Source organism: Lithobates pipiens, unplaced genomic scaffold (genome assembly GCF_037356315.1).
Source record: "Lithobates pipiens isolate NorthernLeopardFrog02 unplaced genomic scaffold, aLitPip1_a1.2 Scaffold_16, whole genome shotgun sequence".
Taxonomy (NCBI): Eukaryota; Metazoa; Chordata; class Amphibia; order Anura; family Ranidae; genus Lithobates; species Lithobates pipiens.
The window spans coordinates 109,931,233-109,946,198 of record NW_027507748.1 but is presented as its reverse complement, the minus strand read 5'-3'; the positions used below and the strand labels follow the sequence as shown (position 1 = coordinate 109,946,198).

The window sequence follows — 14,966 nt, the reverse complement described above, 5'->3', positions numbered from 1 at the left end:
TTCAGTATTAGTGGAAGGGAGTTAAATATATATATATATAATATTTCCTGCTCTACAGCCACTGCATTTAATTAGACTTTTAGTTTGGTCTCAGGGTCTCTTTAATATAAGATCGCCATAGCTAAACTAACCCTAATAAAATATCAACAGCTCCAAATGACATACTTATTATTTTACAGGAACAGCTACAGTGACGTCAGTGAAGACAGCTGCTCAGAAAATTAGCTGCATTTAGTAGATTGTGAAGCTTGAATATAAGGTAAATGAAATTGCTATCACACTAATGACTGATAATGTTCATGGCACACTCACCAAAATTGTCTGTTACACTGCCAGGTGTTGCATCCTTGAGTTGTACCATAAATAAAAATACAACATGTTTCTTTTTTTAATCATGTAACTGGTGGGTGAAGTAGGTAATCTTTATAAAATTTTATATTTCTCTGCTCAAAAAAAGGAGACATTGATTTACTAAAGGCAAATAGGCTGTTCACTTTGCAAGGGAAATTTCCCTAGAGCATAATGAATGTTGTGAGATATAACTTTGCAAAGAATAGCCAATCATAGAAAATTAAAAAAAAAGCAGCATTTATGCATGCACATGATTGGATGGTGATGGGCAGCAAAGCGTCACCTGTTTTACTACGCTCTAGAGATATTCAGATTTGAAAAAAAAAAAAAAGCTGCAAAGGTTTGCAACTTTTTTCACTTTTCAAACATACACATGATGTATAAGAGGTAGTCGGATGTAAGTGAACATTCACTATATTGTCACAAGTATTGTGGTGCCTGCCTTTACACGCACATGAACTTTAATGGCATTCCATTGTTAGTCCATAGGTTTCAATATCGAGTTGGCACACCCTTTGCAGCTATAACAGTTTGAACGTTTCTGGGAAGGCTGTCCATAAGGTTTAGGAGTGTATCTATGGGAATGTTTGACCATTCTTCTAAAAGCACATTTGTGAGGTCACACTCTGATGTGGATGAGAAGGCCAGACTCACAGTCTCCGCTGTAATTCATCCCAAAGGTGTTCTATTGGGTTGAGGTCAGGACTCTGTACAGGGTAGCCAAGTTCCTCCACCCCAAACTCGCTCATCCATGTCTGTATGGACCTTGCTTTGTGCACTGGTCCAAATCAATTGGTGGAGGGGGGATTATGGTGTGGGGTTGTTTTTCAGGAGTTGGACTTGGCCCTTTAGTTCCAGTGAAGGGAACTCTTAAGGCATCAGCATAGCTAGACATTTTGCCCAATTTCATACTCCCAGCTTTGTGAGAACAGTTTGGGGATGGCGTCTTCCTGTTCCAACATGACTGCACACCAGAGTCGAAACAAGGTCCATAAAGACATGGATGAGCGATTTTGGGGTGGAGGAACTTGACTGGCCTGCACAGAATCCTGACCTCAACCAGATAGAACACCTTTGGGATGAATTAGAATAGAGACTGTGAGCCAGGCCTTCTCGTCTACATCAGTGCCTGACCTCACAAATGCACTTCTGGAAGAATGTTCAAACATTCCCATAGACACACTCCTAAACCTTGTGGACATCCTTCCCAGAACAGTTGAAGCTGTTATAGCTGCAAAGGGTAGACCAACTCAATATTGAACCCTACAGACTAATACTGGGATGCCATTAAAGTTCAAGTGTGTGTAAAGACAGGTGTCACAATACTTTTGATAATATAGTGCATGTCCACTTTGATTTCAATTTGATTTTGTCAGCACAACAATTTCTACATAGAAAAACAAGTACAATAATATAGCATTTACATATCTTTTAATATACTCTGTCAGAGACACAACAACCTTTAATAGCACCACAGATAAAGATGTTAAAATAATGCCTTTCTTAAGGGAGGCTGATGTATTTGTGTATAGGTTTGTGATGCAATAATTATTTTGATTCTTATTCATGTATAAATGGTGGCTGTTGTATCCTCATTTGGCAATAGTCCTTTCATGGTATGGAATTTTGTGTTTTTATCTTAGCCACGTATATGATGTATTTAAGTGCAGAATTGCCGTTTGTGCAGAAGTAAGATATGTAGACATTGGTTAATAAATAAGCTTTTGTGTTATGCTATCTCTATTTTGCTAGATCACCTTACTTTGTCATTCATTATTACACTGATCCTTGCATGTCAAACTGCGCTTTCAGTCACGGCTCTCTGCTCTGCTCCCTCCTTGCTCACCGAAGAGGTGGGCTGTGAAGGGGGCGGAGCTCCTACCTCAGGCTCTCAGCGGCTTGCTGAGAGGCTGAGCCGGGTGTCGATCCAGGGATGTGGGAGGATCATGACTCCATGGTTGTGATGACTTTGAGCCTGGACTGACTCTGTGATGTCAGCAGAGATCGGACTTCAGCCCGCTGTCTGCTGAAAACGGGTCACAGGAGTGCAGAACGAACTGCAATCCTGTGATAGGGGAAGTCCAGCCAAGCAAGCTTTGGCTGTACTTCTCTTTTAAATGGAAACTGTAGTTTTATGTTTTTTATTTTGCTATGTATATAAAAAATGTACACAAATACAGCTTTAAATGACCCCCGGCAGTCTCTAAAGGTACCCGCCTGTCCCTGCTCTTTGGAGATCTGTTCTGTTCTGGGATCTTCTCGTCAGGCTTTCCTTTTTTTTTTCATTTTTCTTTGTTAATTTTCTTGCTTCGAACAATAAATATACGCATTATCTTAACATTCTATATTAGTTACAACAACACCCCCCCCCCCCATTATACACATATTCTGAATTTGTTACCCCTTTCGTTCTATAATTAACCCCCTATTTCAAACACTTTATCTTTCCATACTTTATTTTTTCTCCTATACTCCCATCAACTCTACATATACTACTGACCTTTTACGCTCAAACCAACCGTCCCATGTCTCTACAGATTTTTCTATCCTATCCTCACATGAATGATAAAGTTCTTCCATAAAACAGATATACTCTACTTTACTAAACCTTTAACTGATGGAATCTCCTGTGACTGCCGCAACCTTGGAATAAGCCTCTTTCCTGCATTCAGTATATGAGGGATACGTGAGTTCTTATATTGTGTTATTAAGTACCCAGTGCTATGAAATAAATAAGTCCATGGATCTTTAGGGAGACTAACCCCATCTGTATCCTTATCTTTTGATTATATCCCTTATTATCTGTGCAATGCTCTTCCACAATTGCTGTATTCTTGTACACTCCCACCAAATGTGTGCCACATGTTCCCTGTGCATTACATAACATTGATATTTATGTGCTCTAGTGGGTGTGATGTGCCATCTTCCAAACATTTAAAATTAATCTCTGTCGTGTTTATGTCTATTGATGGACCACATACCAGTTTTAACTCTTTTTACTTCTGTTGTTCACTCAAAGAAAAACTCAACAGCCCCCCCCTCCTGCCACCCTCCGGTGCTTTTCTGGGCAGAAAACGATTTGCTCGCCGCCAGAAATTGATCATGGAGATTTCTGGTGACCAGATGGTCCCCAGTCAATCTCTATGACCCTCGGAGACCCTGGCACATCACATCCGGACCAGCGGATGTAAACAAAGCCAGGGACTTGGCTGGAAAGGCAGAGACAGTTCATTTTTTTTTTTAAATCTCTGTCTTTCAAGCCTGGAGGAGACATGAGTGTACCTCTGTAGGGTTTGAATAAAGACATATATACTACAAATTTAAAATATGTATTTAAACCTTATTTTTCATCTATTAATTAAGAACACGTTACAGTTGTAAAGATACAGTTACTGTTATGTTGGTCCAGGACGTGCTGATCCTGGTACGATGGATCAAGTCTATAGCCTACGCATTTCACGGGAAAGCCCACTTCGTCAGGGCCTTAGAATAGCACGAGTACAATTAAATTATTATAGTAACCTAGGAATGCAATATTGACAAAGTTATAAGACAGTATTAACATTCTTTATATGAAATTTCTAAAACAGTGTTTGTTTATGGGGCATTCACAATTGCCCAAACAGTATTCTAATGAGAATAATATAGCACATAAAACTCTTTGACAGAAAAGGATTGTATACGGTTTATTTGATGTCCAGCAATATCTCATAAACCAAAGGCAAACCAGGACAGTTGAAAAGTTAATTATAAAACCTATAATATGAATTTATACTGAATTAATTAATCTATTTACCTTTATAGACCTTTAGACTTGACGTGTTGGTCCAATGGAGGAGGAAGCCTGGAGAGCCTGTGGGGTTTACCTCCCAGTCCTCTCCGGGGAAGCAGAGCAGACTCCTATTTATAAATGTAAAAGTGAGTACTCCTGCGCTAAAATGGATTTGTGAGTAACAAAGAAACAGGTGCTGCATACACCGTATGGACCAAACTCACGTCCAAATTGTGTACACTATAAAAGGGAGAGGGGGTGGTGTTGCGCTCCTATTTGGTATGTTGGATACAATTATAACAAAATAGTGCAATTGGCTACATATCGCAATGATAGATAAAGTGCAAGACAAATTTCATTCATAAATAAATATATATAAAAACCTAAATTAATTATGCCACTTGTGCGAAAATAAATAAAACAATTATTGGGTGATATAAAAAAATAAATAAATCCACATTAAAAGGTGCAACTGTAGGTGATTATATCACTGTGCAAAATATATACGTGAATGATTCATATAGTGACTGGTATAGAAAAATATATGAAATAAAATTGACAATAGATTTAAACTAACAAAAAATAGTGGTTTCAGATCTTGTAGCTAAACAAATAGCCAGTGCGGTATGGACTTTTTTTATTATTATTTTTTTTTAAAATAGTCCAATGTGCAATATAGGTGCAGACGTGCAAAGTGTTGCGCTGAAACGCTGTGTATCGCTGTCTTTAACTTTTAGGTGACACTGTGCCTTTAAGTGCAAATACACAAGAAAATCTTCAGCGTCACTGACACCCGTGGTAAAATTGAATGGTTACCTTACTGCTGTAAGGCAGACAGCATATAGCAGATAAAGGAGGGGGGTAAGGTTCCCTTCAACTTGGTCCTTTCCTGGATGTCCGTTCTCACTCTTAAGTGCAGACAGGGGAGGTAGGGGAAGGAGGTAAGGGTAATCCTTGTTTTCCTCTCTTTCCACTGGGTGCTTCAAATGGTGTAGTTCTCAGTGTGCATTAAAAAGATATAAAGGAGGTCCACCATAGTGTAGTATTTTAAAATCAAGATCAATACTTTAATTTAACATAAGGAAAAGCACTCACATTTTTTCAGGGGGTTGCAGTACTATTAAAAAACGAGCGCCGAGCTCGTGTCACTGCCTGAGCGTTTGTTCCGTTCTGTTCTCTGAATAGCCTCCGCGGCTATTCAGAGAACAGAACGGAACAAACGCTCAGGCAGTGACACGAGCTCGGCGCTCGTTTTTTAATAGTACTGCAACCCCCTGAAAAAATGTGAGTGCTTTTCCTTATGTTAAATTAAAGTATTGATCTTGATTTTAAAATACTACACTATGGTGGACCTCCTTTATATCTTTTTAATGCACACTGAGAACTACACCATTTGAAGCACCCAGTGGAAAGAGAGGAAAACAAGGATTACCCTTACCTCCTTCCCCTACCTCCCCTGTCTGCACTTAAGAGTGAGAACGGACATCCAGGAAAGGACCAAGTTGAAGGGAACCTTACCCCCCTCCTTTATCTGCTATATGCTGTCTGCCTTACAGCAGTAAGGTAACCATTCAATTTTACCACGGGTGTCAGTGACGCTGAAGATTTTCTTGTGTATTTGCACTTAAAGGCACAGTGTCACCTATAAGTTAAAGACAGCGATACACAGCGTTTCAGCGCAACACTTTGCACGTCTGCACCTATATTGCACATTGGACTATTTAAAAAAAAAAAATAATAAAAAAAGTCCATACCGCACTGGCTATTTGTTTAGCTAGAAGATCTGAAACCACTATTTTTTGTTAGTTTAAATCTATTGTCAATTTTATTTCATATATTTTTCTATACCAGTCACTATATGAATCATTCACGTATATATTTTGCACAGTGATATAATCACCTACAGTTGCACCTTTTAATGTGGATTTATTTATTTTTTTATATCACCCAATAATTGTTTTATTTATTTTCGCACAAGTGGCATAATTAATTTAGGTTTTTATATATATTTATTTATGAATGAAATTTGTCTTGCACTTTATCTATCATTGCGATATGTAGCCAATTGCACTATTTTGTTATAATTGTATCCAACATACCAAATAGGAGCGCAACACCACCCCCTCTCCCTATTTATAAATGGTTGTAATTTAAATATTTATGCTAACACTCTGTGAAAATAAGTGTGCAAAAGAAGGGTGATATGATAATTATTTTTTATTTTTTTTAATCATTTGTCAGTCTGGTATGCTGCAACTCCGATCTAGGTAACGAGTCTCTGACGGAAACTCTTTACCACGTGATCAGCCACGTCCAATCACGGCTGATCACGATGTAAACAGGAAGCGCCATTTATCGCCTTTTCCTCACTCGCTTCTTACAAACATGAATACAGGAGAGCTGATTAGCGGCTCTCCTGATAGGGGGGTCTGCGCTGATTGTTTATCAGCGCAGCCCCCCTTCGGATGCCCACCCAGGAAAATCACGGATGCCACCAGGACCACCAGGGATGGCATCCCTGATGGCCATGGGTGGCAATTTGTGCCCACACATGATGCCAATGTGTGCCCACACATGAGCCAATCAGTGCCCACCAGCAATACCTGCCAGTGCCTCCTAATCAGTGATGCCAATCAGTGCCACTCATAAGTGTCATCAGTGCCACCTATCGGTGCCCACCCATCCGTGCCACCTATCAGTGTCACCCATAAGTGCCCATCTGTGCCGCCTAGGAGTGCCCATCTGTGCTACTTATGAGTGCCCATCAGTGTCGCATATCAGTGCCACCTCATCGGAAGTGGTGGGTGCCCGCCCCGGCTCGCCTCCGCAGACAATAAATATAAAGAAACGGCTCCACACCACAGTAAAGATCTTTTATTGGACATCCCAAATAACACCACTGGACCAGAATGCCTGGTAGATGCGTTTCACACATTCAGATGTGCTTAACCACTTTCAGTCCGGACCATTTTGCTGGCTTAAGACCAGACCACTTTTTGTGATTCGGCACAGCGTCGCTTTAACTGACAATTGCGCAGTTGCGCAACGTGGCTCCCAAACAAAATTGACGTCCTTTCTTTCCCACAGATAGAGCTTTCTTTTGGTAGTATTTGATCACCCCTGCGGTTTTTATTTTTTGCGTTCTAAACAAAAATAGAGCGACAATTTTGAAAAAAACGCATTATTTTTTACTTTTAGTTATAATAAATATCCTCCAAAAATATATAAAAAACTTTTTTTTCCTCAGTTTAGGCCGATATGTATTCTTCTACATATTTTTGGTAAAAAAATCGCAATAAGCGATTATTGATTGGTTTGCGCAAAATTTACACAATAGAGGATAGTTTTATGGCATTTTTATTAATCTTTTTTTTTTTACTAGTAATGGCAGCGATCAGCGATTTTTATTGTCACTGCGACATTATGGCGGAGACATCGGATGTTTTTGACACATTTTTGGGACCATTGTCATTGGCGCTATACAAATGCACTGATTCCTGTGTAAATGACACTGTCAGTGAAGAGGTTAACCAGGGGGTGGCAGTGTAGGGGTTAAGTGTGTCCTAGGGGCGTGTTACTAATTGTGGGGGCGTGGCTGTGTGTTAGTGAACACTGACCTCTGCTCCAATCACAGGGAGCAGAGATCAGTGTCACTTGTTGCTAGGCGGAGCGAGGAGATGCTGTTTACATCGGCATCTCCCCGTTCAGCCTCCCCGTGAGACGATCGCGGGTATCGGACTCACGGGGGTCCCGACCGGCGCGCACGCAATGGCAGGGTGACAATTACAAATGGACGTACCTGTACGCCAGTTTGCCTGCCCGTGCCATTCTGCCGACGTACATCGTCATGCGCCGGTGGGGAAGTGGTTAATGATATGCTACTACCTTATGTTCCTCCTTGCCAATCCTCACTTTATCAACGTTAGCCCAAATGGTGGCCAAGAGGGGTTCCAATGATCGTACAAATAACAGGGGTGAAAGAAGACAACCCTGACTTGTTCCATTAAATAATTCAAATTGTTGCGATAAGCTGCCATTTACCCTCACTGCTGCTCTAGGATGCCCATATAGGGCCTTTATCCATTGGCACATCCTTGGACCTATTTAGGGTACCTCCAGTGTAGCTAACATAAATCCCCAGTCTACACTATGAAATGCTTTTTCAGCTTCTATGTAGAAGGAACAATGAACTCAAGCCATTGTCCTGGGATAAACCCCACCTGGTCAGTATGACTCCACTAAGCTCTTTAACCTGGTGACTAAAACCTTTGCATATAACTTTGTATCTACTTTTAATAATATTGTTCCATGACTAGAACATAACGTAGAATCTTCCCCCTCCTTTGGTAGAATTGTGATGTACATAAGCAACGACTCATTCCTCATTTCCTCATACCAGTCCCTTCATGTAAAATTCACATATGAGCAAAATTTAGGCAGAAACTGTCCTTTGAAATTCTTATAATATCCTAAAGATTACCAGTCCTGGCCTAGGCTTTTCCCTGTTGCTGTATCTTTTATCGCTGCTTCATTTTCTTCTTGTTTTATTGGTCTCTCTTAGGATTGCAGTACATCTTCTAATATGCCTTTTCTTTTAGTTAGTCTAGTATCCTTTAAATAAGATTATATCCTTTCCATTCCTTCTAGTTATATCTCCTACTGCCTTTACTGTTGGTTTTACTGAATATAATGCACTATAATATTTTTGAAAGGCTTTTGCTATCTCCAAAGTTTTATATACCAGTTCCCCAGACTTAATTTTAAGTTAGCTATATAATTTAAAGATTTTTTTGCCCTTAGTTTCCTTGCTAAGTACTTTTCAGATTTATTTCCCCACTGGTATCTTTCTTTAGACACCATGTTTAAAGCTTGTTTTGTTTCTTGTTCCATTAAGGCAATCATCTCATCTCGCTTTGAAACTAATGCTTGTTGTGTATCTGACCCTACGTTCCTTTTATGTAATTGCGCCAACTTGTATATTTCTTTCAATAATATTCATATTTTAGTTATCCATTCTTTATTATTCTGTGCCGCTATAGATATCAGGATACCCTTATATAAGCCTTTTGGGTTTCCCATATGGTGGCTTGCGATATTTCCTGGGACTCATTCAGCAGAAAGAAGTTCTCTATTTCCATCATTATTTCCTTCTGACCCTGTATCAAAGCTTCATTTAGTTTCCATGAGCTTATTCTGTTCTTCTCATTTACTAAATGTATGCTCATCATTACTGGGGTGTGATCAGATCGTGAAATTACTGTAATAGATGGTTTTATTAGGCATTCCATTAGCTGATGTTCTCCCAGCACCACAAGCACATTATGTGAAACTTACCTTAAAACAAAGCCCTCCAGTGGTGAACTGTCACTGCTGACAGGGCTTCCATCTTTACCCGATCTTCCTTCCGTGTTGGCGGGCTCTGGACCTTTGATTGGATGAACCACAATGATGGGAGCCACTGTTAATAGCACAGGGCTCTGAAGGAACAGCACAGGTATTTCATTACTTCGGAGCGCAAGCACCGGTGACATCACCGGCGCCTTCACATGTAAATATCGGTGTATGTTTAGGAGATATTTACTGGTAGAAAAACAATCATGGGAGTTTACACCCATTTTAAATATACTATTTGATTCTTACTGGGGCAATGGATATTTTCTAACGTACATTCCATATTATCTACTTGCTGACTGCAATACGTATATATACATGATGATTTGCACGTGGTTTACCGGGGTTATGGTTGAAGCTGTCAGTCATAGCCCGGTATCTCTTTTTTTCAGCCGGCAGATGGCTTTCTCATTAAAGCAGTCCGAGCAGCTCATTAGCCACTGGAATGCTTTCAAAAGCGATGGGAGGGGACCTCCTGAGAAACCATCTTATGGTGCGGCCAGCTGGTCTCAGAGGTGAAAAAGACCAGATCGTCTCTGATCATCTAAGGCAGGGGTCTCAAACTGACGACCCTCCAGCTGTTGCGAAACTACAAGTCCCATGAGGCATTGCAAGGCTGGCAGTTACAAGCATGACTCCCACAGGCAGAGACATGATGGGACTTGTAGTTTCACAACAGCTGGAGGGCCGTCAGTTTGAGACCCCTGATCTAAGGCCTTAGAGGACCAGAGGGTCATCATGCCGCAGGTTTAGGACAGAAGTAAAACATTATTATAATTTTTTTTAAGCAAAAGATCAAAATGTTTGTATTTTTATTTATTTATTTAAATTTTTTCCTTTTAAAGGTAAAGAAGAGATCTGGGGGATTTTTGACCTTTCCAAAAAGAGGACCTGTCAACCTGATTACTTATACAAGGGATGTTTACATTCCTTGTAATAGGAATAAAAGTGATCCAAGTAAATAAATAAAGTTTAAAGTGCCCCATCCATCCGTGCACAGAAGCGAACACATACATAAGTTGCGCACTCATATGTAAACAGTTTTTGCACCACACATGTGGTATAGCCACGAACATTAGAGTGAGAGAAATAATTCTAGTGCAAGACCACCTCTGTATCTCTAAACTGGTAACCTGTAAACATTTTTAAAGATACCTATTTACTTGCGTAATCTCATAATTTACAAAAAAATTGGGGTATATACTGTGTTTTTTTTTTTGTTTTTTGTTTTTTTAATAAAACGCAAAAAAATGCGTTTTAAAAACTGCTGCGTAGATACGCTGAGACATAAAAAAATTGCAATGCTCACCATTTTATTCTCTAGGGTTTCTGCTAAAAAAAAAATATATATATAATGTATGGACGTTATATGTCATTTTATACCAAAGAAAAAACTGATTTAAACAAAATGTGCCAGAAAACCTTGGTCTTCAAGTGGTTATAAAATAACCATTTCACAAAGAAAAAAACGACCTTCTGGGTTAACCATTTGCTCTTTTATGGTATACATTGTACCTGGTTCCACCCCTCTTGCTGTTTCGTCGTATAAAGCCATGTTAGGTAGTATTTTGAGTACAGTTTAACATCAGAGTCATGTGAGATGTATGTTTCTTGTGTAAATATCACATTTACAGTGTTATGGTGTATTTTTTCAAAATCTTGTGTCTTTTTGCTGGGGTATTTAACCCCCGAACATTATGTGCTATTAAGTGGTGCCATAATGGACAGCAAGAGGTTCAAACTTCCCATTTTCATCTTTGTGTATGCGTATATGTGTATATATATATATATATATATATATATATATATATATATATATATATATATATATATATATATATATATATATATAAAAGAAAAGGAACCTTCCTCCCATCTATATACCATCCCCCAGGGTTTCTTATATCTTGTACCCTGGTAAACATAGACCTGGAACTAGCCTTCAAATAACTTTTCTTTCGTCTCTTCTTGTATTCCCCCACATCTCGATTCTTGCAATGAGGGCTCTCCTTCTTTCTCTGAAACATGCTTTTCACCTTTGGAATACTTAATGGATGACCTCTCCATAAAAATTAATAAGAGCCCAGACTGCAGATTCTGCTGTTGTAATTGTGTGGCACTAAACAAACTACACAGTGATGCTCCCTAAGGCTTGAAGACAGATGAGAATAAAACTTGGTACAGATTTTTCTGGGAGGTGGGGTTAGGTGGACGCATAATACGTTAAGAAAGCCCAATAAATTGTATTGGGTTGCTTAATGCACCACATCACACCTAAAAAAGTCTTATGGACACACAGAGCGGGGGTCAGAAGTAAGCCTGCACAAGTGCCCCATAGCTTGTGGATTGGTATGGGGGCACTCCGCCGGGGGGGGGGGGAAGCCCATAGAGATGGCGGGGAACCTGAAAAGAGGAGGATCAGGGCTGCACTGTGCGAAACCACTGCACAGAGCAGGTAAGTATAACATGTTTATTTTTGTAAAAAAAAAAAAGAAAAAATTTGAGTCTTTAGTATATAGTGCCAAATATTGTCTTTCAGACCAGCGTTCTAATCAGATCTGCCTCTCAGTTTTTCAGGTGTATCTAAACAAAAGCTCAATGTTAGTCTAAGGACAGGCAGAGGTAAAATGATATGCACCCATTTACATCCAACTACATCTGAGTCCCGTTTGCGGGACATGACGGATCAGAGGTAACTTAGGTAACAGAGGTAAATGGCCACATGCCATTTACATCCTTTCCGCTCATAAACCTAGCATGAGTCTGTTCAGCTTCAAAGAAAAAAAAATGTAACGAACACAAATGTCACATAAATGGCATCTCCGGTTTGCTCCGACACAGCAGGGGGACTTGTTTATGGATCCCCTGCTGATCAGAAGAGATACATTCACGTTAAAGACTGAAGATTTTCATTTTTGAGTAGGGATGAGCTTCGTGTTCGAGTCGAACGTACGTTCGACTCGAAAATTGGCCGTTCGGCGAATTCCGAATGTTTTGGCCGTTCGCGTCAAAATTCGAGTGACGCACGCGCGGACCACAATGCACTGCGTTGGCGCAGTGCATTGCTGCCCGATGATTGGCCAAGCATGCACTGTGACCCCGCATGCTTGGCCAATCGCAGCGCCGGCAGCGAGGAGAGCCATGATTGGCCACAGGCATCCTGCCTGTGGCCAATCATAGCTCAGGCTGTGTAGTGCACGCCCCACACTATTTAAGGCGGCCTCCTGTAGTGTGTTACTTTGCATCTGAAGCAGTGGGTGTTCTGTGTACCTTCAACACAGTACACACCAATCGTTTTTGGCTGATTTCCTATCTTGCTGCTGTGTAGTGGTTGTTGTCTGTGCCCTGACTGCAGTATACACCACTATATTCACCTCACCTATATAGCTAGTGATCTAGCTTTAACCACTTAACAACTGCCCATTGCCGATTAACGGCTTCAGGGCGGTTGTTTAACTCAGAGAGGCCGTTAATTAACGGCCTCCCAGAATTCTGCTCTCGCGTGCCCCGAGGTGTGCGCACTCGAGAGCATCCGTGACCGCCGGGTCCATAGGACCCGGCGCATCACGGTAAACGGCCGCTCATAGCGGCCGTTTACCACGTGATTGCTCCGTCAAATGACGGAGTGATCACTTGGAAACAAACCGGCGTCATGTTATGACGCCTGTTCCTCCCTCCCCTTTCTGTACCGATCGGTACAGCGGAGGGGAAAGAGATCGGTGTCAGCAGCGATGTGGGCTGCATCTGCAGTGCCCACATCGCTGCTCACCGAATTTAACCCCTCAATTCCCTGCCAATACTCTGCAATACCAGTGCATACTCTGCAGTACCCTGCCATTACTCTGCAGTACCCCGCCATTACTCTGCAGTACCCCGCCATTACTCTGCAGTGCAGTACCCCGCCATTACTCTGCAGTGCAGTACCCTGCCATTACTCTGCAGTGCAGTACCCTGCCATTACTCTGTAGTACCCCGCCATTACTCTGCAGTGCAGTACCCCGCCATTACTCTGCAGTGCAGTACCCCGCCATTACTCTGCAGTGCAGTACCCTGCCATTACTCTGCAGTGCAGTACCCAGCCATTACTCTGCAGTGCAGTACCCTGCCATTACTCTGCAGTGCAGTACCCCGCCATTACTCTGCAGTACCCCGCCATTACTCTGCAGTACCCCGCCATTACTCTGCAGTGCAGTACCCTGCCATTACTCTGCAGTGCAGTACCCTGCCATTACTCTGCAGTGCAGTACCCCGCCATTACTCTGCAGTACCCCGCCATTACTCTGCAGTGCAGTACCCTGCCATTACTCTGCAGTGCAGTACCCCGCCATTACTCTGCAGTACCCCGCCATTACTCTGCAGTGCAGTACCCTGCCATTACTCTGCAGTGCAGTACCCCGCCATTACTCTGCAGTGCAGTACCCTGCCATTACTCTGCAGTGCAGTACCCTGCTATTACTCTGTAGTACCCCGCCAATACCCCGCCAATACTCTGTAATACCCTGCCATAAATTGCCATACCCAGCCATACTCAGAGATACCCAGCCATACTCGGTGATACCCTGAAATACCCAGCCATAGACGCCCCCCACCCCTCACCGCCCTCCGGTGCTTCTACCAACTCGCCAGTACGATCAAAGCCAGAATCTTTTTTTTATTTTTTATTTCAGGCTTCCCAGCCTAGAGGTGAGATGTGGGGTCATATTGACCCCCCAGATTTCACTGTAAAGCGGACCTGTCACCCCATATTCCTATTACAAGGGATGTTTACATTTCTTGTAATAGGAATAAAAGTGATCAAAAATATATTTTTGGGAAAAAAAATGTCAAACTAAAATAAATAAAGTAAAATGAACAATAAAAAAATAAAATAAAAATTAAAGCGCCCATGTCCCCATGTGCTCGCATGTGCCACACATGTGAGGTATCGCCGAGAATGTTAGAGCGAGAGCAATAATTCTAGTCCTAGACCTCCTCTGCAACTCAAAACATGTAACCAGTAAAAAAATATTTAAAGCGTCGCCTATGGGGATTTTTTAAGTAGCGACGTTTGGCGCCATTCAACGGGCATGTGCAATTTTGAAGAGTGACATGTTTGATATCTATTTACTCAGCATAACTTCATCTTTCACTTTATGCAAACATTGGGCTAACAAGTGGTTAATAATAGAGCTTGCAGTCAGTAGTGTTAGGAGATAGTGCGTGCTGTCTGCGTGCTCTGTACCCAGTACATACCGCTATAATATAGGGCAGGCCCCTACTTTCAAACATCCAACTTACAAACATCTCCTACTTGCAAACGCAAGGAGACAGCAGCAAGTGAGATGAAAAAAGATGGACGACAAAACAAATTATACAGGGGTGATAACCCTTCCCTATGTTTTCCAAAAAGCTTAAAGATAGTTTTTTTGACTGGAGCTACACTTTAAAAATGTACCGGTTGAAAATGACAAAC

At 41.2% G+C, this 14,966-nt stretch overlaps 1 protein-coding gene across 7 annotated transcripts in view; it reads left to right on the top strand.

Annotated features, from left to right (window-relative positions):
- Nucleotides 1–14,966, top strand: part of CTPS2 (CTP synthase 2) — a 453,041-nt gene that overhangs the window by 385,515 nt on the left and 52,560 nt on the right. For 5 of the 7 annotated variants that reach the window (XM_077480253.1, XM_077480250.1, XM_077480254.1 and 2 more), the window contains one exon: nucleotides 180–259. The exons of the other annotated variants lie outside the window; for them this stretch is intronic. In XM_077480253.1, coding sequence (XP_077336379.1) covers nucleotides 180–235 — 56 coding nt within the window. In that variant the 3' untranslated portion in view covers nucleotides 236–259. The remainder of the gene's footprint in view (nucleotides 1–179; nucleotides 260–14,966) is intronic. 7 annotated transcript variants of the gene reach the window in all.